Genomic DNA, 25,244 nt, shown 5'->3' with positions numbered 1-25,244 from the left:
CTGATTTTCTCTACATTTTCTCTGCATCCACGCACCCTTTGTGGCTCCCTGTGATCAGTTCAGGAACAGTATTGAATATTTAGGCCAACTCCAGAATGATATGCCAAAATGTTAGGCCCGCCGTCGCTCAGTAGGGCTATCTCTGGGGTGCCCAATCCTGCTCCTGGCGATCTACTGTCCTGCACAATTCATCTCCAACCCTAATCAAACACAGGAGATGAACTGTGCAGGACAGTCGATCGCCAGGTTAGTTTGTAGCTATTACTCAACTGTAATGTCCCATAAACTAAAGACAAATATTTGTTTGATAATTTTTTTAATAACAGGGTTGAATGGATGAGTGTGACAAGTGCTTTGGCCAAGAGCTCGCTTATGTGTTCGCGTTGTGAATTGTATTCGGTGGTCACATAGTTCTAGTGTTTTCGCTCCTTAATTGGAACACATGCGCAAAGATCTTTGGCCGATGCTTTAATGTTTATAAGCGCTGAATTTTAGGATAGGTTAGTGAAAACGAAACCGCAGTAGGCTATATGAGAAGATCGCTGATGCTGAGGGGAAGCCGCTGACATCTAATGACATCAATTTGTAGTCATTGAGTCTGCCTATCAGTCAGTCACACCAGATGTGAGCGTTTACCCTCGTGAGGGAACTCAGGGAAGACAGACAAAGGGAGCGAAACAGGAATCGCATTTTGATATTATTTTGCAGCTGTGCAATTGGAAAAAATCAAAGACAAACAACTGTGGGCTTATATGACGTTGTCGTGATCTTGTAAGGAGTTTTTTTTTTTAGCTTTTGGAGAAACATGGCTGATGGTGACAACGAAGTGGCATCCCTGCCTCTTAAACCTAGATTCGGGGATTTATTACTTCGAGAGCAGACAAGGCAAAACATTGCCAAGTAAGTGAATGAAATGTCTTTGATATGTTTTAAAACCATTTGAACCAACATACAAAACAAGCATCATTGTAGGATAATTTAGTTTGGACCTTATACAGGCTAGTTAGCCTACTGCCTTGTGACAGTAATGTGTAATCCTATACTGTGACAATTACTCTTCCCTATATTTAAATGAGTTATTAATGGTGTGCAAAAACAGTATTAGTAATAACTCCAGTGTGATGGAGTGCAACCAGTGGTGGAAATGGCTGAAATTCATTGGGGGAACTCAAGTTGGGGTCTTAATTTTTAAACCAAAGATGCCGAAAATCTTTGAGATTTGCATAGCGTTTGGACTGGATTTCCTCCTGGACTCATCTTATTTATAAAATAATTTTATAGATGGAAAACATTCATTTATTTTGTTTAATCAGTCATTCTAATCCATGTGTTTTGCCGCATAGGATGCAGATTGACGTTTCCAGTAAGGATAGTTTCAAAGAACGCCTCCAGTTTTACTTCATCAAAAACCAACGATCGAGTATGTCTGTTTTTTATTTTCCTGTTACAATCACAAATGCTAAAATGAATTCTTTGTTTACATACTCACATAAAAAAATAGATGCTTTGAAAATGAATATATTTTTAAGAACATTAGTCCAGAAAATGCGTTTCGAATTTCATACTGGTTTAAAATTAAATGTAGTTCTACTTATTAGTTTAAAATGTGTGATATGTTCCATATTTATGTGACCAAAGTTTGTCTCACTTGTGAAACTTCTTTTGTACTAAAATGTTTTATAAACACTATTTTTATTCCTCAGGTCTCAGGGTGCGAGTGTTTTATTTTTCGCTCAGTGTGTTAAGCTGCATTTTGTATATATTCAGAGTGCTGTCTGACTCAGGAGAACATCAACACACATGGTACTGTAGATATTTTTCATTGTTTAATGGATAGAAACTTTGGCAGGAAGGTTCATCCTTAGCCAGATGAGATAGGTGTGGATTACACTTTAAGATTAAGATTAATTACTATATCACTCACTGGATTCACAATGTATTTTCGATGAGGCTTAACCCTTGTATGATGTTTCAGGTCAATTTGACCCGAAACACAAAATAACCTAGGATTTTTTTTTTTAATTTTGAGACAATTTCTCATTTAGGGTTATGAACATGCCTGCAAATTTTGTCACTCTGTGGTGTTTTGGAATGCGTCTACAAAATTTCTGAAGTTTTTAATGTTAGTGGGTCAATTTGACTCGCAATTTCATGGTTAACCGCAGCTGCACACCCCAATTTTATTTTTATTTTTTTATATCAGTTTCTCAACTACCCTCTGAGAGTATTTAAATGTACATTTATACATTTGGGAGACACTTTTATGCAAATAAATGTACACCGCAGCACTGAAGCATACATTTGTATCAGTTCAAGAATGTTAATATCGCTGGGAATCGAATGCATGATTTTGGCTCTACTGTTTGAGCTTTAGGAAAGCTCACAAAAATAAAACAAAAACATTTCAAATGAAAAAAATTATCTAAATTTTAAATAAACAAAAAAATAGTTACAATACTGTTTATTTTTTAAACAAATGGTTAAAAATAGTTGTTTAAATACAGTTTTAAAAATAATATGTTCTTATATTTATTTATTTTTTGTAATGTGTGAGAAGCATTAATATTGAAGATTTACTGTTTTCACCTGATTTATTTTTATAGTGTAAATGTTCTTGAATTGTATTGAATCTGATTAGGGTCAGTTTGACCCGCAACATAAAAATCACCCAGAATTCGAACATGATACATAGGTTAAAGGAAAATGTGTTTATACAGAAAATCTTGTCAGACTCTGAGAAACAGTAATGGGCAGAACAATTCTGCTCATAAAGGCACTAACAGTCTCTAATTGCATTACACTTACTTGTCAATTCCCTACACACATCTAATGATGATTGTGTTTGAAGGCAGACTTCCTTTATGTTACTGTCCCAAGTCGAATGAGTTTGTATATAACAAAACTAGAAAATAAATACCTTGCTTCATTTTGTAAAAGTAACAATTCTTTATATGAGGATTAGTACTTTTTTTTTTTATTCAGTTTATACTTCTATAAAATGACTGTTCCATAATGATATCTGCTTCAAAATAATGTAATTCCTCTACTCACAGCTTGGGCTGCACATACAAAAATTATACCCTGCTTGGAATCAACTGGTATGTATTTCCAAAGAAACCAAATACAAGACAGAATTTCAATATAAAATTGCTCTGATTTATTAATTTGCACCATGTTAATAAACCTTTATTGTTACCAGGGCCTCAATTATTTGGGTTGACCGAAATCAAACGCTTTGGGCTGTACAGGTAGTTCTGCAGATAAATCTCATAATATCCACAATTTTTAACTTTTATTTTATTTATTTTGTGAAAGGTTTGTGTTATGGATCTAACATAAAGTTATTGATGTATTTTAACAAATAGCTATTTTCTTTAGGTGTCTGTTGGTGTCATATGTTTATTCATAAGAATCCTGCTGATATATCTACGATACAAGGTATACATTTTTAGTATTTTCCATATCAGTTTACAAGAACATCGAACACAATGATCCTAAAGAAACAATTTACTGATACAGTATATTTTTCATGCAACTATTGATACCACCTGTGTTAATTCTGTTTGTTTATCTCTCTAACAATCTAGGGAAACATATGGCAGCAGGTACTTCAAATAGCGTTTATCTTGGAAATGATTGACACAGTGCCCTTTGTGATCGGAGTAAGTATATCATTGAAAAACTGTTGACATAAAACTGAAAATAATAGTACTGTGATGTCAGTGCTGCCACACCTGAACAATTATTTTCCTATCTAAAGATGTAGGCCTATTCGATTTAATGCATAATCCATTAATATCTTTATCTGGTCTTTTATTATTAGTGTTGATTACAAGCATATCTTGTACTATATCTTTTTTTTTAAGTATTAATCTTTGGTTCATAACTCATAACATACCACACTACACAACCACCCTCAACACCATAGCAGAACACCCTAGAAACCAAATACCATTTTAGAGCAAATATAGCAACTTGTTTACAACTTCTTTTTTTTTAAACACAGTGAAATTTCATTTAAGATATTTATGTTGTAGAAACAATTGCATAAAACATTAAAGTTGGAAGATTAGACCTTCTGTGTTCCCTTTTGACTGATATGTGTGAGCTTACTTTGGCATTTTAAAAACGAGCATTCTTATAAGAGTATTTATTATTACGTATTAAATGTCTGTTTTGGTGAAAAGCTTCAGTTTTCTGTTAAAGTTTAATGGGTGGTCTTTGTTGTAACAGATTTTTTATCTTCCTGTACGGAACCTCTTCATCCCTGTGTTTCTGAACTGCTGGCTGGCAAAACGTGCCTTGGAAAACATGATTGTGAGTATATGTTTTGAAGAAAGTATAGACATGCATTTGTTATACTGTATTCATACTGTAGGAAATTGATCAGACTATTTATCTGCCTGCTGTAGACAGCATTAAAAGGACAGTTCAACCAAACATTTAAATATACAATAAACTCAATGTAATTCCATCATCGTTTTCTCTCTGGCTCTCAGAATGATCTTCATCGTGCTACTCACTGGACACAGTCAGCCATGTCCAATCAGGTCCTCATCCTCATCTCCACCATTGTCTGCCTCATTTTCACTTTGTGAGTCAGCTCATGTACACACTCACATATAAACCACATGCACATAAACAGTCTAGATTTAGCCTAATTCGACCACAAGCTGCTTGTCAAACAGGATTTCCCAACAACCCTGCTGAAAAATCTAGCATTGCTGGTCACCAGCATAAGGTATGCTTTGCACGCTGGGACCAGCATGGGATGCTGGTTGCTGGTTTGCTGGATCCCAGCATGGGATGCTGGTTTGCTGGTGGTATATTGTCTTTTGGGTACTGGATTGATCCCAGCAATACCACAACAAAATGGGTCACATATCACTTTTCTTAGTGTGTTTGTAGTTAGAACACGACCAAGACGATTTTCCAAATGAATTTGAATGAATTATTTGATAAGGAAAAAAAGCGTTTTGCTGGTTATATATTTACTGGTACACAGTAAAATCCTCAGTGTTAAACAAACACTTTTCAGTTTTCATATGGTCCTAATCTATAGAGAGTAAAAGTAACACTGAAGCAATGTAACAGTTAGTGAAATAAAGGAGATTTACTCTACAAGTGATGATTGAGCATTAGTGATGAACACCTGCTGTTAACAAGCAGAACCACTGAAGATAATAGGAACAACAAGAACATAAAAAACCCCAGCATAAACCAGGCTGGGGTGCGTTTACCGTACAACAACATAACTCGCTGGTTCACTACCATAGTATGATGCATCGCTGAAGAAATCAACATGACTGTTTCCGGAAACCATATTGTCGCAAATTGGTCGTTTAACCACTTTGGCTAATGATGTCACGCAGGTGGTGGAGTAATAACTTTCTTTAATGAATCTGTTTGAGATCGAATTATAAATTGCGAACATGGACAGAACTGTGTCTCCTGGTCTTAATCAGTGTTTGCCTGTTTGCTCTCATTTGACTGAGACTGAAGCATTAGATGTGCAGCTCTGTTCAGGGTAAGAGACAGATTGACTTGCAGCTCATTTTTTCATTTTCTGCTTTTAGAGGCAGGAGCACTTACTCACCACAAATGTGCTTGTCCATCTGTTTTCACATCCTTATTAATCCCTGGTGTGTTGCCAGACTAACTGTAAAATACCCTAGTACATAGTTTGGCCTAAATTGTGATTGGAAAGGCATTACAAGTTAAAACATTACAAGTCATGTGAGTTACGTAATCAGATTACTTTAAGTAACAATTTTAAGTAACGTATTTCAATTTACAACAGTTATTTTTTCAAACAAGTAACGCACTTTGTTACTTTGTTTTCCCATTTATTGGCTGATACCTCTCCTGTCCCCATGTTAAGAGAAATCGTGTGTAAGTGCAGAGGTGTTGTGTTCTGTGCGCTGTATAAAATGATGGTTATTGTACTTCTAGACTAAATGTCAGAAAGCATTTACTCATCTCACTTGCACAAAAACAGAATCAGGGCCCTATTTTAACGATCTGAAACGCAAGTATCAAATGCGAAACGCAAGTAACTTTGTGGGTGGATCTCGGGCGCTGTTGCTATTATACCGGCGGGATAAATGACTCTTGCGCCCGACGCAAATCTAAAAAGGGTTGGTCTGAAGTAGCTTCATTACTCATAGGTGTGGTTTGGGCGTAACGTGCACTACAACCAATCACAGCGTCATCTCACATTCCCTTTAAGAGCAGGCGCGCTTGTTCCATGGCGGATTGCTATTATAACGGCGGATTTGCCAGGCGCATGCCAGGAGCGGTTCACAGCCGAGGAGACCGACGTTCTCGTCAGGGCCATAAAAGACAGTGAAGTGACATTGTATGAGGATGGGAGAAACCCACCCAAATTAGCTTCGGTCAAACAGGCGTATAATAATTTTGGTAAATGTGTAAGCTATTTATGCCTATTTTTTCACATCTTCATGGACACCACAATGATTTCCCTCGTGGAATATTTTTCCTTGTAATTATGTATGGTTTGCAAAAATGCAAATGTATGGAAGCAAAGTGTATGCGCGTTGTGCACACGCTACATTATGGCCAAGCATGCGCCCTTAAAATAGTATCTGAACACGCCACTGAAAACGCGCCACTGACTTTAGACTAGGTTTTTCCTGCTCTGTGGCGGAATTCTTTTCTGGAACTGGAAAATAGCACCAGGGAAGTTCATTTCCTAATTTACTGTGTGTCGGGTGCAAAATAGGAATGATACATGCGTTGGTGTACAAAGTCAATTGCGCTGGGTGCAAGATAGGGCCCTCAGTATTCCTCAAAATTAATAAAACCAGTTAAATAACACAAATGACCAATGTCTTTTCTGTGAAATCTGTCTACTCCGACTGCCCAAAATCTACAGTTTGATCTACAAATCTCTGACTTTCGGCAAGTAGCATTGACACATCAAGACAAAATTGGGGCAAATATCAGGGTAAAAGTCATGTAGTGTATTTATTTCAGAGATAAGCTCTAGCATCCTTTGTTTTTCAAATGACGTAGCTGCATATTATCTGCTGTAGACCTCAGCAACATTAACTTTATTTTAGTTGTCAATATATTGGAGTATTTTCTTTTATCTCAGAACTAAATCAATATACTAATTGCTCTGTGGTCAAGTGTTCATCATTAGAAAAACCACAGACAGCATTACATGATCACCATTACACTGCCAGTAAGTGCATCGCAACGCTTTTAGAGGAGATTTTCACAAGCTGTTTGCTCATAGACTTGGTGTCATTTGGAGAGCTAATGCAGACAGAGAGTCAGAGCAAAAGATGAGTTCTCTGTCATTTCCTGATCCCATCACTTCATGACCATTTGTCACATTCAGTCAATGTGTGGTGGTTCTACACAGAAATTGAGCTTGCATATCTCACATCCTTCTATGAGGCATTTGCTCCAAAATATTTTTTCTGTGTATCATGCATGTAAAATGCAACATGCTCATGCTGTTCAAAAAAGAATCAACTTTTGCTGATTTTGTCTCTTTGTAATGCTCATAAATAACCGTGAAACGTCAAATTGTGTGATTCATTTTAAACTCTACGTATGGTCAATGAATACAGAAAATAATTTTTGCAACATCCATATGAAATCATTAGAGAGGAAAAGTGGCATTGCTTTTCATTAGTGACATGAAAAGCAAAACCATGAATGCAATGCAAAAAATTGCATCATTCAAGAATATGCAGAATATTAAAATTTTGCATTTCATTATGACGTAATTTCTGTAGGAGTGTGTTGCAATGAATATTTCAATTCTCTTCCATAATGAATAAGAATGGTATGAATACTCACCGGCCACTTTTGGGGTACACCTTGCGTACACCATTTGATGCTCCTTTTGCCTTCAGAACTGCCGTAATTCTTCATAGCATAGATTCAACAAGGTGCTGGAAACATTCCTCAGAGATTTTTTTCCATATTAACATAATAGCATTACTCAGTTGCTGCAGATTTGTCAGCTGCACATCCATGATGCGTATCTCCTGTTCCACCACATCCCAAAGCTGCTCTATTGGATTGAGATCTGGTGACTGTGGAGGATATTTGAGTTTAGTGAACTCATAGAAGTCATGTTCAAGAAATTAGTTTGAGGTGATTTGAGCTTTGTGACATGGAAGTAATATCCATGTTGGAAGTAGCCATTAGAAGATGGTTAAACACTGTGGTCATAAAGCGGCTGTTTACACCTGGCCACTTCATGCATTTTCTATGATCGGATAGCTATCTGATCGTGAAAAGACCCGGTGTAAATGCCGAAATCCGATCGCTCAAACCACATCAGGAGGTGGTCTGGGCCGCATTCCAGACGAAATTGGACAAGTGTAAATGCATCTGGTTTTTGAAACCACTGTTGGAAAGTTTTCTTTCATCGAAGCAGAGACCAGGAGACGTTGGGATCACGTTCAAACAAAGTTATTCTTTATTGAGCGCGGCTGCGGTTCGTCCAACATTATCTGACTAAGGGAACTTTACATGGTATCTTATAGGCAATTCAGTGGGCTGTCCTTAAAGGTGCTGAACTTACACACAGCCTTTAGGGATGACTACTGCTAAAGACAATAGAGGCAATTACCCCCAACTGAGATAATGGTACCTCCCAAATTGTATAAACACATGGCCACGAGAACTAAGACTAGGTAAACATTCACACATAGTTCAACTCATAGTAGAAAGATCAAAGACTAACAAAACCCCTTCAAAGGAAACTGTTAAATCTAATCAGTAAATGGATGCCCTCATGTTCACCTTGAATGCCCAATACAGTATAGTTCACCTTAGTTATTTATGTGATGTTATGTAAGGAAGTAGGATCAGCAGGTCTAAAACATATTCTTAAATTTGTAACCCTACACCACATATGTAAATTGTACTCCTCCCAACAATGCTAAAAAATAAACGTGTGAGAGCGTGTTATAGGCTATATGTTATGTTATAGCCAGATATGACGGCGCTACTGCAACACGCATCACTGCAGATAAGCAGCTGAGCATCTATTCATTAAGCCAATTGCAAACTATCGCAAATCAAAGTGAAAGTAAGTCGCAGACACTTAACACACAATCAGCTTCATTAAAAGTAAAGAAATTAAATGATCTTACCAGGGCTGTTGCCGCTCTCTCCTATCAATCACGGTCTTTGATTTTTAAATTAGCTGATGATCAATAAAATGCAGTTCATATCTGTTGCTTTCGTGACGTGCACTCCATTAAATCTGAATATAGTGTGGGAATTGAAGATCGGATTTAAATCCGTTTTGCGAAAACACATTTATGTGACCAGGTGTAAATGGAACCGTTTTGATAAATCAGATAGCTATCCGATCTGAGAAAACGCAGTGGCCAGGTGTAAACAGCCCCAAAGAGATGAACGTGATCATCAACAATACTATAAGGCTGTGGCATTTAAACGATGCTCAATTGGTACTAAGGAGCCCAAAGTGTGCCAAGAAAATATCTCCCACACCATTGCACCACCACCAGCCTGAACTAGTGATACAAGGCAGGATTGATTCATGCTTTCATATTGTGAACACCAAGTTCTGACCCTACCATCTGAATGTCACAGTAGAAATCGAGACTCATCAGCCCAGGCGGTGTTTTTCCAATCTTCTATTGGCTCATTTTGGTTAGCCTGTTCAAATCAGGGCTGGACTGGGACAAAAAATCGGCCCGGGCATTTTGGCCCAGACCGGCCCACTATGATCATAAACACCACCCATCTTTGCACGCCCCTTAATTATATGCATACCAACTCCTATTCCTTAAAACCACTAATGCTATGTAATGAGTGAGTATAGGAACGAGTGAGAGTTAACCGATGAAATAAGTAAAAAACTGACATTTATTAATACAGTTGAACTATTACTCCACAGTGATGAATCCAAAAAACAAGCTATAATCTGCATTAGCATAGCAATACCCGTGTTTCTTACAGGATTTTTGGTAAAACTGTGGTGGGTGGACCTCGGTCCTTCTAGGGGGGTTCGGGGGCATGCCCCCCCCCGTAAGAAAATTTTGTGCATTTTAATGTTAAATTCATCAATCTGGTGCACTTTGAGAGTTCAAAATTAAAAGCTCCAACCCATATTCAGTGTGCAAATTAAACAAAGAAAAATTCAAACTTTTAGTTACAGTGTCTATTTACATTACACCTACTACATAATAATAGTTATAATATTAATCCAATGACAGTAATTGCCATATTTTGTAAAACAAATGCACTAAAAAAAAAAGGAAACTTTCATAATTAGTTTTGTACCAATTTCTATACTTGAAAGAGATAAGCACGTGATCTTTTATTTTGACGCAAACTGCATCAAGTTTTTATTTTGGCGGAAAACATGGTTTACAAACGCCTCTCATTAAACTTCTAGTGAATTGCGATAATCGTCAACTATGCAGATGTGGAAATAATCTGTAACTGGGTTATGGGTTCCTACACTCATGACATAGCCTAAGTGTTTTGAAAGTAGTTCTGCTTACCGCAGGCTCTACACTCTCTCATCTCTCTCCTCGTCTGCTTTAAGGGCCTGGTTCTATTTTTTCACGCTATTTCTCTGCACATTCCTTGCGTTTCTTCTCCATCTCGCTGACTATTTTGACAGATACACAATGACACTGCTGCTCGCTCACTCGTTTAAAGTTGTGATTGGGCCAGCCCAGTGTCAATCAAGAAAAGAACCAATGGGCCGCTGATCTACGTGTTTCATGGGCTGGTCTGTCAGAAGAAAAAAACTAACACTGACTTTTTTTGACCAATGCATTACACCGGCACAAACCCAGCGCCGCCAATTAAGCAAAACAAAACAAAACGAATGGGCTGCCGATGTACAAATTTTATGGGCCGTAAAAAATAAAAAAAAATAAATCATAATAAAAATGATGTATGAGTATGAGATGTATCGGCCCAAAAAGCACGTCGGCCCACCGGGAAAATGCCCGGTATGCCCAATGGCCAGTCCAGCCATGGTTCAAATCATAGTCTCAGTTTCCTGTTCTTATCTGACAGGAGTGGCACCGGTGTGTCTTCTGCTATTGTAGCCCGTCTGCTTCAAGGTTTGTCGTGTTGTGCATTCAGAGATGCTCTTCTGCAAACCTTGGTTGTTACGAGATATTTGAGATATTGTTGCCTTTCTATCAGCTTAAACCAGTCTGGCCATTCTCCTCTGACCTCTGGTATCAACAAGGCATTTTTACCCACAGAACTGCTGCTCACTGGTTATTTTATCTTTTTCTGACCGTTCTCTGTAAACTCTAGAGATGGTTGTGTGTGAAAATCCCAGTAGATCAGCAGCCTGTCTGGCACCAACAACCATGCCACGCTCAAAGTCACTTAAATCACCTTCCTTCCCCATTCTGATGCTCAGTTTGAACTTCAGCAGATCGTCCTTACCGCAATCGCCCACTGTACCCTTAAATAGGGCACTATTTGAGGGAGCAGCCATTTGTAGTGGTGTCTGAAACCATAGTGGACATTATCGAGTGCATTGATTCAATCTCACAATGCACCTCAACAACGTGTGTACAACTGATATCAATGGCTAAAGAATACCCATCATCCACTGCCAACTAAATTCCCATGTCTCGCCAGAAAATGGCGCCCGCAGGTGAATTATCCATACATCCATTTTTCAAACCGTGGGTACAGCGTAAAATCATACATGCATAAATTTATTTTTAATTGATTATAAAATAGTTTAATTAAGGTTTATACATGCTAGTTTCCATGACAGGGTTCAAGATAAATCTTCTTTTTTATTACTACTGAAACTGATTGTTAAACGGCAAGCACAAACTATGCAAAAGCGGCTGCCCTTCCGGCGCACTCAGTGTCCGAATTCACTTACTCGTTTTCATTTACTCCTTCAAGTGGATTATATTTGTGGAGAAAGGTATGGAATAGTGAATGAGGGTATAAGAGGCGATTTCAAACACAGCTAACACACGTCTACATGCCTAAATGCATTGATTTGCTGCTATGTGATTGGTTGATTAGATATTTATGTTAACAAGCAGTTGAACAGGTGTACCTAAAAATGTGGCTAGTGAGTATATATTCATAGTTTGACAATAATTCATATATTAATACATATATTACTGTAGTATACAGTCCCCCATTTCCTGCAAACTTAACATGGACTCCTTTGTTTCTTTTACTTTTGTTGGATTTGTTTCAAAACTTTTCCACCTCTCCAGCATTTGTGGAGTTGAGCATTTGCAGCGTGCTGGAGTCAAACTCACAGTTTTTGACTCCTTCTACTTCTGCATCGTGACCTTCTCTACAGTGGGGTTTGGAGATGTTGTTCCTGATATCTGGCCCTCCAAGTTGCTGGTGGTTATTATGATAATTGTCGCTTTAATGGTCCTGCCTATACAGGTAAGCTTGCCTTTGATACTATACTTTAAAATGATGCTTTATTAACAAAGTTCGGGAGGAACATTTTCAAATGGAGCCCTCCCCTCGGACAGCACGCCAAATACGCATACTCTTTTACTCTATCTGATACATTTTGTAAGTGTAAACAAACATTTGATGCCAGCATGATGATCCCCTTGCTTTGCATGGTAATAAAAATATTACTATAAAATATAAAGGCAGAAACTGTATATGCTTTTACTGGATAAAAACACATTTATCCACCTTATTTTATCAAACACACTGGTTTGTTGCTTAAAAAATCAAGTGGATACTGGTGATATTATAAAAGTGTGATATTATAAAAACTAGACAATTATTTAAAAAGTTACTATTTCCATACTTTAATAATTGGCATTTATCTTCTCATTGTACTAAAGCAAGTTGTTAAAATATTATAAAACTTAAAAAAAAAATCCTTTTTTAATCAAAATGTAATTAAATATAACAAATTTAAAAAAACTGTGTGCACATTTTCTTACTGTTAAAATCTAGTGCTCCTAATATTATAAAATAATCACAATGAATCTCAAAAATTGAGATGAAATAGGGCAGTCCTCACAAAAGGCTTCACAATATTAATGCACTTAACAATTCAAAGATCCCATGAGGGACATATCAGAGCAATAATCTACAGGCAATTAGAAATAAATTAGAGATAATGCTATGTGTTATGGTGTTTTCTTTCTGGTGTGATGACACTAGATTGAGGATCTAGCCTACTTGTGGATGGAGCGGCAGAAATCAGGAGGAGATTACAGCAGGCAGAGAGCAGAAACCGAGAGACACGTGGTGCTGTGCGTCAGTTCGATCAAAATCGACCTGCTGATGGATTTCCTAAATGAATTTTATGCCCACCCCATACTTCAGGTACAACAAAAACAAATGATTAAACAGAATTATCATTACAGTTCAAAGGTAACACTCAGTTCCAATGGATGGTCTTTTTGGCAGCTATTCAAATACTTAAAGGCCCCCTGAAATCAAAATGTAAGTTTTTTTAGCTTTTAGTATGAATATGTTGGCCTTAAGGTTATGAATAAGCTGGTGTGTTCCAAACCAATAACAAAATTTGCATTTAGGAGATATAAGCATTCAAAACTTAGTCTCTCATTTCTGCTAAAATGGATCACGGATCACTCTGCACTTCTCATCACATCTTCTGTCCGATCAAATGCTCTCTAGAATTTAAAGCGTCCCGCCCCCATGCTATAAATTAATATAAAGCTTTGCTGGCCAAAGCGACCGTTGACACGTCACAGAACAATATGAGTTGGAGATGGGTGTTCGTTTGCTCAAACGCTCGAGTTTTATTCCGTTTTCCAACTGTACGTCGGTTAAGAATGAAATGGCTAGAATTTTATTCACACCTCTGCTATTGAAACCAACATATCATCAGCGCTCGGATTTGTTTCCATGGTGCAGTCAAATAAACGCTAAACGCTATTGAGGTAAACTAAACGCTATTGGCTATTTGAAAAGCCTTAGCTTCCTGTTTCAGTGGAAATTACATCAAAGCATCATACAAAGCTACGCGTTCCAAGGCACTTCAGTGAGCCTTTAATTGTTATTGTCATTGTCACTGTTCTTACTAATATTATGGACCTGACATACAGTAGGCTTTATATGCGTATATAGTTTCAGTTTGCTTCATTTATTCAATTCAGCAACAGTTCAAAGGGTCATTTTATCACTTTTATCAACTTTATGATTTTGTTGGTATTGTAGTAATTGGACAGCTTACATTTAAGTTTAAATAATAAGAAAATTATTCAATTTAGAGACTTACTTTAGCTCTGCAATCTGGTCGTTCACTTTATAAATTAAAGCATGTGTATGTTTTTATGTTGAAATACATTCTCTTAACCCAGTTTATTGTTCATTGACTACTATTTGTATGCCATTAATGGGTTTATCTCCCCAAAAAGTGTAAACATTGAATATTTGCAGGAATAAATGGCATTAACAAAACATCCAATCCTAGGTCTGTCATATAACATATACACAAATATCGCTGCATGACTTGAACTACATATTTAACATGCATACCTTTGTCGTTCAGGGACTATAATAAAGTCGTAGCCTATGCTTTGTATAGAGAGTTATAATAATAAATAATAATTTGATGTCTTCCAGGAGTACTATGTCATCATCCTTTGCCCAACAGAGCTGGATGCGCCAGTGAGACGGGTACTGCGGATCCCAATGTGGTCACATAGAGTCATATATCTGCAGGGCTCTGCTCTCAAAGATCAAGATTTGGTCAGAGCAAAGTGAGTTCAAAGAGATATATTTATATTTATCTGTTGCAATATCTTGGGCCTGTTTTACACATCCCACATCTACAAAAAAGCTGTAAAACTGCTGCCACAATATATAGAAAAAATATCATGATTTCTGGCTTATCACACTGAGTATTTCTATTAAAAAGGGCCATAAATTATATCTTAAAAGATGTTGTTGAGTTAGCAAACTGCAAGCTTTTTCAAACTTGATTGTTGTGAAATCAAATTTTTACTGCGAATCACATATACATGGAACAAAATCTATATGCCACAGTTTTGCTATAAAGTCCCTAATTTTTTAGATAGATTTGCTTGAGAAGCAAATTTGTGTAAGATATTAAGACATAAATCGGTAACATTTTACAATAAGATTTCATTTGTTAACAAACTAACAATGAGCAATACTTCTAAAGCATGTAATAATCTCTGTTAATGTCAACATTACTTAATGTGCTGTAAACTAAAATGAGATATGAACAATAGCATTTTTATTAGCTAATATGAACAGAGATGAATAAATACTGTAAAACACATATTGCAGTTAGTTTGTTAGCTAATGAAATAACTCATGTTTAAGTCACCATGAAATTAAAATTGACCATTCTTATTTTTTTACAGCGTAATTTTTCACTTCACCTGTGAGTGGTCATCATGTTTTGTATTCAACAATATAACAATAATACAAAACAATAATATTATTGTTTTGTATTATTGTTATATTGTTGAATACAAAACATGATTCAATTTATTCAATTTATCAATGTATTTACGTCAATGTAACATACTGTATTACATCAGTGTATAAACAATATTATAAACAATGTTACACCATAATGTCCCAATTTATATTAACTACTATGCACTAACATTTAAATTAAACCCCTTACCCCTTAACCCACCCTTAAACCTTACTACCAAACCTGTCCCTAACCTTACCCGAATCCCACTTCAGTACCAGCAAAAGTATTTGGCAGTACAACATGAACACAATTAGTACTTTGTACCTAACATTTTTTTAAATGTAAGTACATAGTAGTTGTAACAAAGTTGAGCGTGAGATCGCTTGGCCGAAACGAGCCAGTCACTGAGTCTGAACAGGTGCGAGAGTCGGCACCAGCATCTGTCCCTGTAGAAGTTGGAGTGGAGCCCCGCCCATATGTCCACCACTGAGGAGTCTCCGCTGGTCCCGCCCAGCCCCCGTCTCCTTCGTTCTGCCCAGCAGCCCAGCTCCTTTGTCTCTGCTGGTCCCATCCAGCCCTCTATCTCTGGCTTCGCCTGACTCCCCAGCTCTGCCTCCGGGCCTCCGGGCCGCCGCCTTCCGGGCCTCCGGCTGCGCCTCAGCCCTCCACCCCTTTGGATCCACTGTGTTCCTCCTTCCCTCCAGCTCTTCCTTTGTCCTCACTCCCTCCAGCTCCACCAGGGTCTGCTGAGCCCCCAGCTTCACCTTGGTCCTGCAATGCTGCGGCTCTACTTTGGCATTCCAGATCAGCGGTGTCTCCCTGGATCTTCATCTCCCGGCTCCACCTCAGTTAGTCAGGCTCCTGGCTCCACCCTCCATCGGTTCTGGCGTGGATCTTTGTCCAAATGGCTCTGCTCAGGGTCGCTCCCTGGCTCCTTCGTCTCCTCCCTCTGTCGGCTCCACCTTGGTCTCACCCTCCTTCCACAGTTAGACTAGTTCTGGCACGGAGGGGAGAGTACTGTAACGGTTATGTTCTGCTTGCGGACTCTTATGTTGTGTTTCCTTTGGTTCCTGTGTTTCCTTCCTGTTTTTAGTTCCTTGGTTTCTGATTATCACCTTTGTTACTATGGTTACTCATTAGTTAATTGATTATATTCACCTGTGTCTTGTTTGGTTCCTCCTGTAGCCTGAATATTTAACTCAGTTAAGTCCTCAATTTCAGTTCTTTGTCCTGTATTGTCTGTTGTTTTCTTAGCTGTTACATTTGGAATACCGTGTTTGTTTTGTTTAGTTTGTGGAATATAAATGTAAAAGTGCTGCAGTTGGATCCACCCCTCTCTCCTTCATCTTCCTAAGCCTGCATGTGACAGTAGTTAAACAAAACACTTAAAATAAAGCTTAAATATAACTACATATAGAGAGGTTTACACTTAAAACAATAAAATGAAATAAAAACTGGTGTAAGAAAAGAAAAAAAAAAACAAGAATTCAAGATGCATTCTCTTTCTATACAGGCTGGATAATGCTGAGGCTTGTTTCATTCTGACTTGTCGCTGTGAGGCTGATCGAAATGCAGCAGTATGTATTCTTGAGGTTCAAAGAGTGAAGAATTAATATTACAAATGTTAAAGCTTTGCCTTTAATTATCTGTGAAGAGATGGGACATATATAATATATTTTGCAGAGCTTTATTTATGTAATTACTATGAATATTCCACCTTTAATAATAAACCTTTTTTTTTTTCAGGATTACCAGACCATCCTGAGGGCTTGGGCAGTAAAGGACTTTGCTCCATGCTGTCCTCTTTTTGTTCAGATTCTCAAACCAGAAAACAAATTTCATGTGAAATTTGCAGGTATTGTTAAATCTGTCTCAATTAATTTATTCAAGAACATTTCAATTCAAACAATGACTAAATGTAGAGAAATAGCCAGGAGACTTTAATGCATAACTTTCCAACACAATTGTGCTGTGATGTTCCCTTTCAGATCATATTGTTTGTGAGGAAGAGTTTAAATATGCCATGCTGGCCCTGAACTGCATCTGTCCTGCCACGTCCAGCTTCATCACCCTGCTGGTGCACACCTCACAAGGCCTGTGGGTACACCAGCCTGATGTCATATCAAAAACCCTTAAAGTCAGCATGAAACAGAAGTTGCAATGTTCTTTCCTTCCATATTGTGAAGTATATCCGAGTTAAACGGAATTGTTTCGATTGTTGGATGGTTGTGGTTTGCTATGTACTGTGATGTCATGTGAGTGACAGGTTTTCCCACCCTTGCACCAGTAAACACATCATCAGAGAAGAGATGAGAGGGGGGAAATTATTGTGATTAAAGATTCTGTTAATATTTTAGAAATTAGAAGGTGCATCAAATCCTTTATAGTAATTACCGCAATATTCCATTACAAAAACAAACAAGAATAGTCAATTTTGATTTCATGGTGACTTTAAAGGGATAATTAATCCTAAAATAGATTTTGTTATTTACTCACCCCCATGTTTTGGAACACAAAATCATAATTATATATGATATGATGTTATGTTATGTATGTAACTCTGCAGAGAAGGTCAACACTCTCCTTCGGACTGGCACAGAGTTTATGGAAAATGCTCAGGAAATGAAGTGTACAGCATTGTTCTGAAAGAAAGCGTCTTCTTTTCTGAGTATGAGGGAAAGAGCTTCTCTTATGCCTCCTTAAATGCATATAATAAGTGAGTATGTGGAATAAGCATACAGTATTTGAGAAATGCAATACGTCAGTACATAGTAAACGACATTTTGATTCCACAAAAATGGCAATTTCTCACCTCTGGACCTTCAATTCATGTCATATTTTTTTTAGAAATACTTTTTAATTAATAATAAATATTTGTGTAAATATCGCTCTCATTTCTAGGTATGGCATCTGTCTTATTGGAGTGTGCCCTGAGGACACTAAGAGTATCCTGCTGAACCCTGGTCCTCAGCACACCATGAAACCCATGGACGTGTGCTTCTATATCAGTCTCACCAAAGAGGAGGAATCCTGCTTCAAGACCCAGGAAGCGTGTACAGACAGCCCCATGACTCAACCCCCAACCAACAGTGCCATTACTAGCATGGGTCAGACAAATGCATCTGATAATACTTCAAACAAAGATACTGTACATACCACAGCAGTGCCATACACTACTGTTTAAAAGTTTGGGGTCTGTAAGATATTCTCTCATGCTCATCAAGATTGCATTTCTTTGGTGAAAAGTAGTGAAAATAGTAATATTGTCAAATATTATTATTTTATTGAATATTAATTAATATATTTTTAGGATTTTTTGATAATAGAAAGTTTAAAAAGAACTACATTTTAGACATCTACGATTTTTTTTACTGTTACTTTTAATCAATTTAAAAGGGATAGTTCACCCAAAAATTCTGTCATTAATTACTCACCCTGATGCCGTTCCAAACCCGTACGACTTTTGTTCATCTTCGGAACAAATTTTTTTTTTCATGAAATCTGAGAGCTTTCATTCCCTCCATTGACAGCCTATGCAACTACTACTTTCAAGCCACAGAAAGGTAAATACATCATTAAAGTAATACATGTGACCCAAGAGGTTTAACCTCAGTTTCATGAAGCAACGCGAGTACTTTGCAAAAAAAAAACAATTTACCACTTTATTGACAAAATATCTCCAACATGCGGTCACGAGAGCACCACGACGCATGCGTTTTGTGTTGACGCGAGAGCAGATGTTGTTGCATGAACGTTCAGTGGAGATTAAAGGGATACTCTACTTTTTTTGGAAATAGGCTCATTTTACAACTCCCCCAGAGTTAAACAGTTGAGTCTTACCGTTTTCGAATCCATTCAGCCGAACTCCGGGTCTGGCAGTACCACTTTTAGCATAGCTTAGCATAGATCATTGAATCGGACAGGACCATTAGCATCTCTCTCAAAAAAATGACCAAAGAGTTTCGATATTTTTCCTATTTAAAACTTGACTCTTCTGTAGTTACATCGTGTATTAAGACCGACGGAAAATGTAAAGTTGCGATTTTCTAGGCTGATATGGCTAGGAACTATACTCTCATTCCTGCGTAATAATCAATACCATGGGTGCAGCAGGCTTAATGATATGACGCATCGCGTGAAAATAGGTCTAATAGGTTAGACAAACTTAGTCCCGGTCACGTTTGAAGTTACCCAGCTGGGGACTATTTTCAGGCGCTGCACCATATCATTACGCCTGCTGCACTCATGGTATGGCAGCAAATTTTCTTGATTATTACGCAGGAATGAGAGTATAGTTCTAGCCTAGAAAATCGCAACTTTTCATTTTCCGTCGGTCTTAAATAGGAAAACTATTGAAACTCTTTGGTCATTTTTTTGAGAGAGATGCTAATGGTCCTGTCCGATTCAATGATCTATGCTAAGCTATGCTAAAAGTGGTACCGCCAGACCCGGAGTTCGGCTGAATGGATTAGAAAACGGTAAAACTCAACTGTTTAACTCTGGGGGAGTTGTAAAATGAGCTTATTTCCAAAAAAAAGTGGAGTATCCCTTTAATATTTTTTCAGTAAAGTGGTAAATTATGTATTTGTGTTCCGAAGATGAATGAAAGTCTTACGGGTTTGGAACGACATTAGGGTGAGTAATTAATGACATACTTTTTGGGTGATCTAACCCTTTAATGCATTGTTACTGAATAAAAGAATCATTTGAAACCAAAATAATTTTGGCAACACTTTACAATAAGGTTCCATGTGTTAACATTGGTTAACATGAATTAACAAAAACTTTTAATGCATTTATTAATCTGAGTTGATGTTAATTTGAACATTTACTAATACATTACTACAAACAAGTTGTATCAGTTAATATTATTTAATAGACCTGAGCTAAATTGAACTAACAATGAACAGTTGTATTTTTATTAAATAACATTAACAAAGACTAAAAGTAATACTGTAACAATTGTTTTGCTCATACTTAGTTAATGCATTAACCCAGTGGAACCTTATTGTAAAGTTACCAGAATTTTAACATACTCGCATACAGAACTTTACTATAACTTTTGAACAGATGCGTATGTACTGTGTGTTAAGTTTTTAAAAAGTTCACCATAAAATTACAGTTTTTCTATAAAAGATAATGTAATGTCATTCCCGATTTTTGCCTAAAGGTTTTTGTTTGTATTTCCTAAAGGTACCATGGCCATAGATGTGCAGGAAATAAGCATTTCATCCAGTTTAGGTCCATCTCTTTCAACTGAAAATATATCTGAGACCAGAAGAGCAAACATGGTTCCTGTTCTAGAAGTGACTGATTCACCTTCCTTTCAGACTGGCAATCAACTCAGCGATCAGTCAAAGAGTCCATGTCAGTACTCCAGTGGAGATGAATGTAGCGATTGGTAATTTGTTCTTTACCTGAGAGAGAAAATCCTCTGTTTACGAAAGTTGTTTTGGTAACACTTTATTCTAAGGTGAGTGCATAACAGTAAGTTATGCATACTTACAAGTAACTAACCCTAAACTAAAGCCTTAACCCTTACCGTAACCCGATAGTAAGTACATGTGGATCAATTAATATTACTCGGTACTTTATTTGAGTAAGTACAATGTTACTACGTCACCTTAAAATAAAGTGTAACCGTTGTTTTTAGTTTGATTAAATGTCATTAGAAACCTTGAATAATGTCAGGATATCTGCCATGGGAACGAGATTTCCTGAACTTTATTTTTATTTATTTTTAGCTACATCAAGGGATATCCCCCAAATTTACCCTACATGGGAAGCTCTCTGATACTTTGCCATTTACGGAAAGAAAAAACGCCCAAATGTTGTATGCGGCTGGAAAAGGTAATAAATGTCTTTGTTACATTTTGGTGGACAATAATATGAACAACAGTTTACATATATATGTATTAACATACGTATGTGTTCCCTCAGGTATTTGAGTTTGAAGTGGATTTAGCCTATCTTTAATAATTATGTTGCACAATAAATGTCATTCATTCATTCATTGTTGTTGAAAGAATTTAATACTTTTGTTCAGCAAGGTTTCATTAAATTTATCAAAAGTTACAGTAAATACTTCTATAATGTTACAAAATAATTCTATTTCAAATAAATGCTGTTCTTTTGAACTTTCTTTTCATCAAAAACGTTACAGCATTTTTTTTGTTACAGCAAAAAAATTTTTTATAAAAAAACTGTTTTCAACATTGATGATAATAATAAGAAATGTCTCTTGAGCAGGAAAACATTATATTAGAATGATGTGACACTAACAACTAATGATGCTGAAAATTCAGCTTTGCATCACAGGAATAAATTACGGTTTTAAATATATTAAAATAGAAAGCAATTATAAACAGTTATGTTTTTACTGTATTTTTGATTAAATAAATACATCCTTGGTGAGCATACAAGACTTTATTCAATAACATAAAAAAAAATGTGATCAGTAGTGTATGTTTTATGAATATGCTTTAAGTATTCAGTGTATGCACCTAGGTATCACTGGTTTAATGTTGAATTGTAATTTCACATTGCTTAATTATCTTATTATTGTGATGTCAGTTTTTGTCTAAGACCTGCGACCACAAAGACTATGATGATGTCAGAGCGTACGGTTTGAAGAATAAGCTCATCATTGTGTCCGCTGAGACAGCAGGAAATAGCCTGTACAACTTCATCCTCCCGTTACGAGCCTCATACAGACCAGAGAATGAACTGTGTCCCATCGTGCTGCTCTTGGAAAAAGAGTAAAAATCCTTATTTTACACATCACTCTCTTTTACCTTGTTTATTGAGCTTTACTAACTCTTTAGTTGCCAATGTCTTTTAGTTATAATGACTACAGATGTCTGCATTATGTTGTTTCTGTGTGGACTGTCTGTCTTTTAGGCCAGATGCAGAACTTCTTGAGACTGTCTGTTGGTTCCCAATGATCTATTACTTGCTTGGGTCAATTGACAGGCAAGAGACATTATTATGAAATATGAAACATTATAATGTTTGTTTGTATCCTGCCCTCAAATGCTAAAAATGTTTTGAGGACAGGAAGGAGATAAGGCCGCTGCTGTACATCGAGAGTCACCTTCTTGAGATAACATAAAAACATTGAATTAGCTCAAGACACATTTGATAATAGAGTGCTGTCTAAAAACCTGGAAACAAATTCATTTTTTTGAACTAATGATTCCATCTTACTGAAGTCAATGTTTTTTTTTATGGGTTTTTGGTTAAATGCCTGAAGAAAGGTCTGTGATGCACACAAACTCAAGATTTTTTCATGTTTTATTCTGACACAGAATACATCAGTAATACCCCCTTGTCATTTTAAAGCTTTTACTTAACTTGTTGTTAACAAATGGCTAAATTCGAGGTTGTTGGGCACAGTCATTATGCCCACCAGATATATTTGTCTACTTTCTAGTCTGCATTTACAGCTTTGTTTTGTTTAAATACTCACGCTTTTGCAAATTATCCTAACTCAAACTTCCAACTTAGATTTTAAATAAAGAGTGGAAGAGTTGACGGAAGCTCTATTAGCTAAATACAAAACTCAAATAAGTCTATGACAGCATGATTATTTGAAGTTGCATCAAACATTGCTGAATGTCTTTCTGAAATTGATCTGTGTGTCTGTCTGTCTGTCTGTCTGTCTGTCTGTGTGTGTATCTCCTTACAGCCTGGATGACCTGTTGCGTTGTGGTGTCTCATTTGCTGCCAATATGGTGGTTATTGACAGGGAGAGCACCATGAGCGCTGAGGAAGACTATATGGCTGATGCAAAAATCATTGTTAATGTCCAGAACCTGTTCAGGTCAGAGACTGTTTGAGATTTTCTTTGATTTCTCAAGAGATTAATCACTTACGTGCATTTAAAATGAAAAAAACATCACACTATTGAAAATCAGCTAGAATACAGCCATATGCAGTAATAAATGCACGTTTGTTGAACAAACCCTTGTGATAAAGAAGTCTGATTTAGCATACTTTTATAAAGAGCTCTTATAAAAATATTTAAGTCCAAACTGAATGCAGTGTTTTCGGTGTGGAATTTGCAATATTGTTTGCAATTAAATGAAAATGTATTATAGTTTAAATTTATATTAAATGCAATTAGTTGAACTTAAGAGGGCTTTTTGACCCACTTACATAAGTAGGACTTAAGTACATCTTTATGTCAGCTTCCATGAAAAATATCGAGGTAATCGATCTAAATGCAGCAGTTATAGATTTAACAAAAAACTCAGAACATTCGAAAACAAGGAAGGAACAGAACAACCGATTATAACGTGACAAGAACAGACAATGAACTAAAAGAAACACAGAGCTTAAATACACAAACTAATCAACAAAATAAATGACAGGTGTAACTGATAATCCAACAATGGAAACAAACTGAAACACAGGAAACTGATTTAAAACAAGTGCAAAACTTACCCAAACAGACATAAGACACAGATAAGCCTACATTCCCCTCCATCCAGAATGCGTGCCTATGCGTCTTATAACAACAATAAAAAAGTCCAACAGAGGAGGGCGGGACGGATCTTGGGTAGAGGACCCAGGCACAACGCATGAACACAGTAACCAGGACAGAGCAAACAACAGGAAAAGCCAGGGAGGAGACGACGGCGGTAGAAGCCAGGAGCAGTTGGCAGTAGGAGGAGCCAGGGTGGAATCCCCAGCAGTCTAGGCAGACGGAACCAGGGGGACGACCGACTGAGGCAGAGTTGATGGTGGTGGAGACCCAGGCAGAGACTGGGCGACACTGAAGGTCCTGGAAACCAAGGCAGAGCTGTGGGGACTAGTGGCCGAGGTGAAGCCAGGGTGCCGGAGGACTGAGGTGGAGGTGGAGGTGGAGGGAAGACGGAGCCAAATGGGTGCAGGGACGAGTCATAAACGAAGGCTCGTAAGTCCATGGCGACGACAGAGTGACGCCTGACCAAGGCAGAACCGGAAGGACGAGGAAACCCAGGTGTGCGCCAAGGTAGCGAGGTGGAGGGACGGGCACGAAGGTTCTAAGCGGAGGCTGGTGGACTGAGCAGTGTAGGCAGGGGTTTAAGAAACAACCTTCTAGGTACAGGACAGACAGATGGTCCTCTTGGCTGACGTGGATTAGACAGACATCTCAGGGACAGCCTTCTTGGCCGATGCGGAACAGGCAGAATTCTCAGGGTGCTGGGAGAGAAACATGCTCGGTGCTATTATCCTCCATATCCTCAAATAAAATAAAATTGTGGACTGTGATGTGGTGATCCTCCTCCATCTCACCGATGGTAAAGAGGGGTCTGCAGTGATATAGTGATTTAGTCCATGTACTCCTGGATGCTCCCTCAAGGTCGATCTCCAGGCAGGCACGCTCTCGTCCCAGGTTGAGACAAAAACACGTGGAAAAACACACACAGGCAAAAAGACATAAAACAAAAGTAATCTCTTATATGTAATTTCATATGTTTTCATAAATTATTTTATTTTAGCTTCATGCATTCTTTTTTTATTAACACTTGAATGTGGGTAAGTTTCATAAAAAAGCAACATTTTAGACAAAAAGCTGAGAAAAATCGTCTTTTTGTCAAATATTTTGTCTGGATCGGATTCAGAAAAATGATCAAAACGTAGATGGAGAAGATCGCTTCTATCAACACCCTAAAGCTTTCCTATCGTATACATGGGGTTCAACATTTCATTCAGTATCATTAGGCAGTTTTTATTTATATGCTGTGGAATGTTAGCTTACATGTGTGTAAGCAATGCTTGGATCACTTCTTTCTGCTTCACTTGTTATTGGATCCTTAATAATGGATGCGTAATAGCG

General features: G+C 37.3%; 1 protein-coding gene across 1 annotated transcript in view; it reads left to right on the top strand.

The window, feature by feature from the left end:
- The first annotated feature begins 624 nt into the window (after nt 1-624).
- kcnt2a (potassium channel, subfamily T, member 2a) overlaps nt 625-25,244 on the top strand; it is a 32,440-nt gene continuing 7,820 nt past the window's right edge. Inside the window, exons 1-22 of the mRNA XM_084120812.1 lie at nt 625-900; nt 1,344-1,420; nt 1,704-1,803; nt 3,054-3,098; nt 3,200-3,248; nt 3,379-3,438; nt 3,588-3,662; nt 4,234-4,317; nt 4,500-4,594; nt 12,237-12,417; nt 13,162-13,326; nt 14,593-14,729; nt 16,935-16,998; nt 17,168-17,276; nt 17,410-17,518; nt 17,988-18,137; nt 18,323-18,528; nt 20,615-20,822; nt 21,166-21,271; nt 21,995-22,179; nt 22,322-22,393; nt 23,109-23,243. Of these exons, the coding sequence (XP_083976938.1) occupies nt 806-900; nt 1,344-1,420; nt 1,704-1,803; nt 3,054-3,098; nt 3,200-3,248; nt 3,379-3,438; nt 3,588-3,662; nt 4,234-4,317; nt 4,500-4,594; nt 12,237-12,417; nt 13,162-13,326; nt 14,593-14,729; nt 16,935-16,998; nt 17,168-17,276; nt 17,410-17,518; nt 17,988-18,137; nt 18,323-18,528; nt 20,615-20,822; nt 21,166-21,271; nt 21,995-22,179; nt 22,322-22,393; nt 23,109-23,243 (2,507 nt within the window). The 5' untranslated portion in view covers nt 625-805. The remainder of the gene's footprint in view (nt 901-1,343; nt 1,421-1,703; nt 1,804-3,053; nt 3,099-3,199; nt 3,249-3,378; nt 3,439-3,587; nt 3,663-4,233; nt 4,318-4,499; nt 4,595-12,236; nt 12,418-13,161; nt 13,327-14,592; nt 14,730-16,934; nt 16,999-17,167; nt 17,277-17,409; nt 17,519-17,987; nt 18,138-18,322; nt 18,529-20,614; nt 20,823-21,165; nt 21,272-21,994; nt 22,180-22,321; nt 22,394-23,108; nt 23,244-25,244) is intronic.

The sequence above is a fragment of the Abramis brama genome (genome assembly GCF_963993115.1).
Source record: "Abramis brama genome assembly, chromosome: 7".
In the NCBI taxonomy this organism is placed as follows: Eukaryota; Metazoa; Chordata; class Actinopteri; order Cypriniformes; family Leuciscidae; genus Abramis; species Abramis brama.
Note: the sequence above shows the minus strand (reverse complement) of the source record. Positions and strands in the feature narration are given on the sequence as shown.